This window comes from Frankliniella occidentalis, unplaced genomic scaffold, assembly GCF_000697945.3.
Source record: "Frankliniella occidentalis isolate FOCC.00 unplaced genomic scaffold, Focc_3.1 Scaffold14, whole genome shotgun sequence".
Lineage (NCBI taxonomy): Eukaryota > Metazoa > Arthropoda > Insecta > Thysanoptera > Thripidae > Frankliniella > Frankliniella occidentalis.
In genome coordinates, this window is record NW_026267144.1 from 1457545 (window position 1) to 1460034 (window position 2490).

General features: G+C 41.5%; 1 protein-coding gene across 7 annotated transcripts in view; it reads right to left on the bottom strand.

Moving 5' to 3' along the window:
- Positions 1-2490, bottom strand: part of LOC113203396 (protein NDRG3) — a 28146-nt gene that overhangs the window by 21411 nt on the left and 4245 nt on the right. For 4 of the 7 annotated variants that reach the window (XR_008010796.1, XM_052263877.1, XM_052263876.1 and 1 more), the window contains exons 1-2: positions 1471-1639; positions 343-548 (exon numbers count right to left, since the gene is read on the bottom strand). The exons of 1 other annotated variant lie outside the window; for it this stretch is intronic. Coding sequence is in view for 3 of the 6 variants with exons in the window: in XM_052263877.1 (XP_052119837.1) it covers positions 343-542 (200 nt within the window). In the remaining 3 variants the exon portion in view is untranslated. Of the gene's footprint in view, positions 1-342; positions 549-1470; positions 1640-2490 lie in introns of those variants that run through there. 2 more of the 7 variants (XM_052263879.1, XM_052263880.1) reach the window with 2 other exon arrangements.

Below are 2490 nucleotides of genomic sequence, written 5' to 3' on the forward strand. Positions count from 1 at the left end.
GGTGATTATGATTACAGTGGGGCATGAAAGTTATTTACAACTGTAGACATAAAAAGGTAAATGAGAACCTGCTCCTCTACACCATAACCTAGGAAAGATATGAAATGTGAAAACACCATCTTGTGGAAAGATTTATCAATGGCCAATAGAACAAGCAAGGGCTATTCTGCTTGGATTAGAAGGGAGAGGCGTCCTAGCAGAGCAGAAGGCTGGTAGCATATTTGCACTGAACGTTTTTTCAGCAGACATTAATAAATGTCTGGTTACCTTCTGCTCCTCTAAAGACAGAGAAACAATAGTTTCGCACCATCACCACAGTGTTACAAAATTCCAAATCATTACCTTATAGCAGGTATTATGGTGGGTTCAGGGCGGCCATCATCTCGCACAATGAGAGGATCTGAACGTCCGTTGCCCGGCGCCACGAAGCTAAAGGCTTTCTTGACACTCTCTATCATATTAAACTTGTTCTCGGCCACAGTTGTGCTCTTGTAAACGTCGTCGGCTAACGACCTATAAGAGCCACCTAGTCCTGAAGGCATTTTAGCCTAAAAATGGGAAAACAAAAAACAGAGGTATGTTGGCAACAAAACTTTGAAATCAAAATAAAATGGAAATGAGTAGCAAATGAAACAGATTTAGGATAGATGTGTTACAAATCTTCATGCTTGCATTAATAGAAGATGCGCAAATTTCTACTGTCAATAATTGGTTACGAGTCTGAAACATGCAAGGGCATGAAGTCTAAGAATTTTAATGCGCAAATACAAATTTTGAATGTTTAACAAACCAGAATAATTTTGAGGCAAATGAAAATAAAATAAAAATCAAGACAATAATGAAAGTGTGAAACAATATTCACACTGTTGCTAATTACCATACAAGGCAAGCAAAATAATGCTGTAGCTGTCAAAAAATTCATGCTTCAGCTAGATAAAATTCTACTCAGATCTACTTGTTTTATTGACACGCTTCGGAAAAGTACCACACCCTAAAAAACCATTGGGACCTGGGATTAAAAATCACCAATTATCAACAACAAAAAATTTATGGTAATAAATTATTAGAAGAATAGATAATTGCTTCTATGAGAGGCAAAGTGAATTCATAGATTATCTTGTGATAAATATGATGTGGAAGAGGAGGGCAAATATGTGACAAAAAAGACTTGAACAAAAAAACAATTACAGTTTTCAAAGACAAACAAGCAACAAAACAGCAAAAAAGCAAACTTTTCACAGGCCACAAGGCAGCTGAAAAACAAAGTTTCCTAAACTTAAAATATTGAAACAGCCATAAATAGAGTGCTGTAGTGGTCAATCGTGCGCTTTCGTAGCCGCTGGCAAAATTTTAAACGAAAAAAACATCTTGGGCTCCCAAGCATCGTAAACACTCACAAAGCTGGAAGCCCTAGATTTCTCAATGCTCTGTTTCTCTGACAAATTGTCAATGTTTGAAATTAAAACTCACCGCTTTAAGCTATGTATCCGTGAAGAATTACGTACGTCCGCACTATCACTCAACTAGAAACAACACATTTATCGACGACACAATGTCCAGTCGTAGACAGACGACAGAATAGCTTGGTTCCTGTTCATTCCTACGCCCAAGGCCTTTCATCAAGATCCCAAAACCTTTCTCCGTCAAGTTACATACCTTGACCACAAGGGGCGCCACTGTATAGTCATGAAAATTTCTGCGGTCAGAGGAGAACTCTTTTCGCAGAAAACTTTCTGAGTTGTTTGATAGGGTATTGCCCTGAATCCTTCAGTAAACGACTTTTGAAAAATTCACTAGGAATAGAATGGCCTACTGCGAATGGTGGGGGCCAAACTGTAACGAAGAGCGCATAGCCCCAAACTAGAGGCAGCTGACGATTGCCGCTTAAGTTTCCCCTCAGCGGGAAAAGAAAGCCACGAGCGCCTCTAGCGGCAGCTTCGGGAACGATCCAAACTTCGACTCCATGACTGATTGGTAGTGCCATCTAGCGGAAGCAAGGTGTACTACGATGCCAAGAAACAAGCGCCAACATTCAAACTCTCCAAGCAAGAAAAGCAAACAGACAGCACAGTAACTCACCGCCTATTTCTCGCCTGATAGTCTCCGAGATCTTCGATACTCTTCTGAGACGATATCGCAGAGACTTCCGGTCCAGCAATAACATTTTCTTCCTTAAATAGCAGCGAAATCGAAATACTGTAGTCGATATAGGTTCCTGATCCGAGATGGTGTGCTGTGCAGTTACCTGTCCCCCCAGGCGGGAGGGAAGTACGGTACGTAGCATAGGCGCAAGGCTGGGCGCAAGGTGACAGACCGGGGCAGGTAACTAAACGCGTTCACATAATTACTTTATTTTGTTTTCTTGTTTGCGCATGTATTGGAACGGGAAATCGCGGTTCATATATGCGAGCGAAGGGGGTGACCGGCGCGGAGATTGGGCAGGACGAGGGGGGGGGGGTGATTATGATTACAGTGGGGCATGAAAGTTAT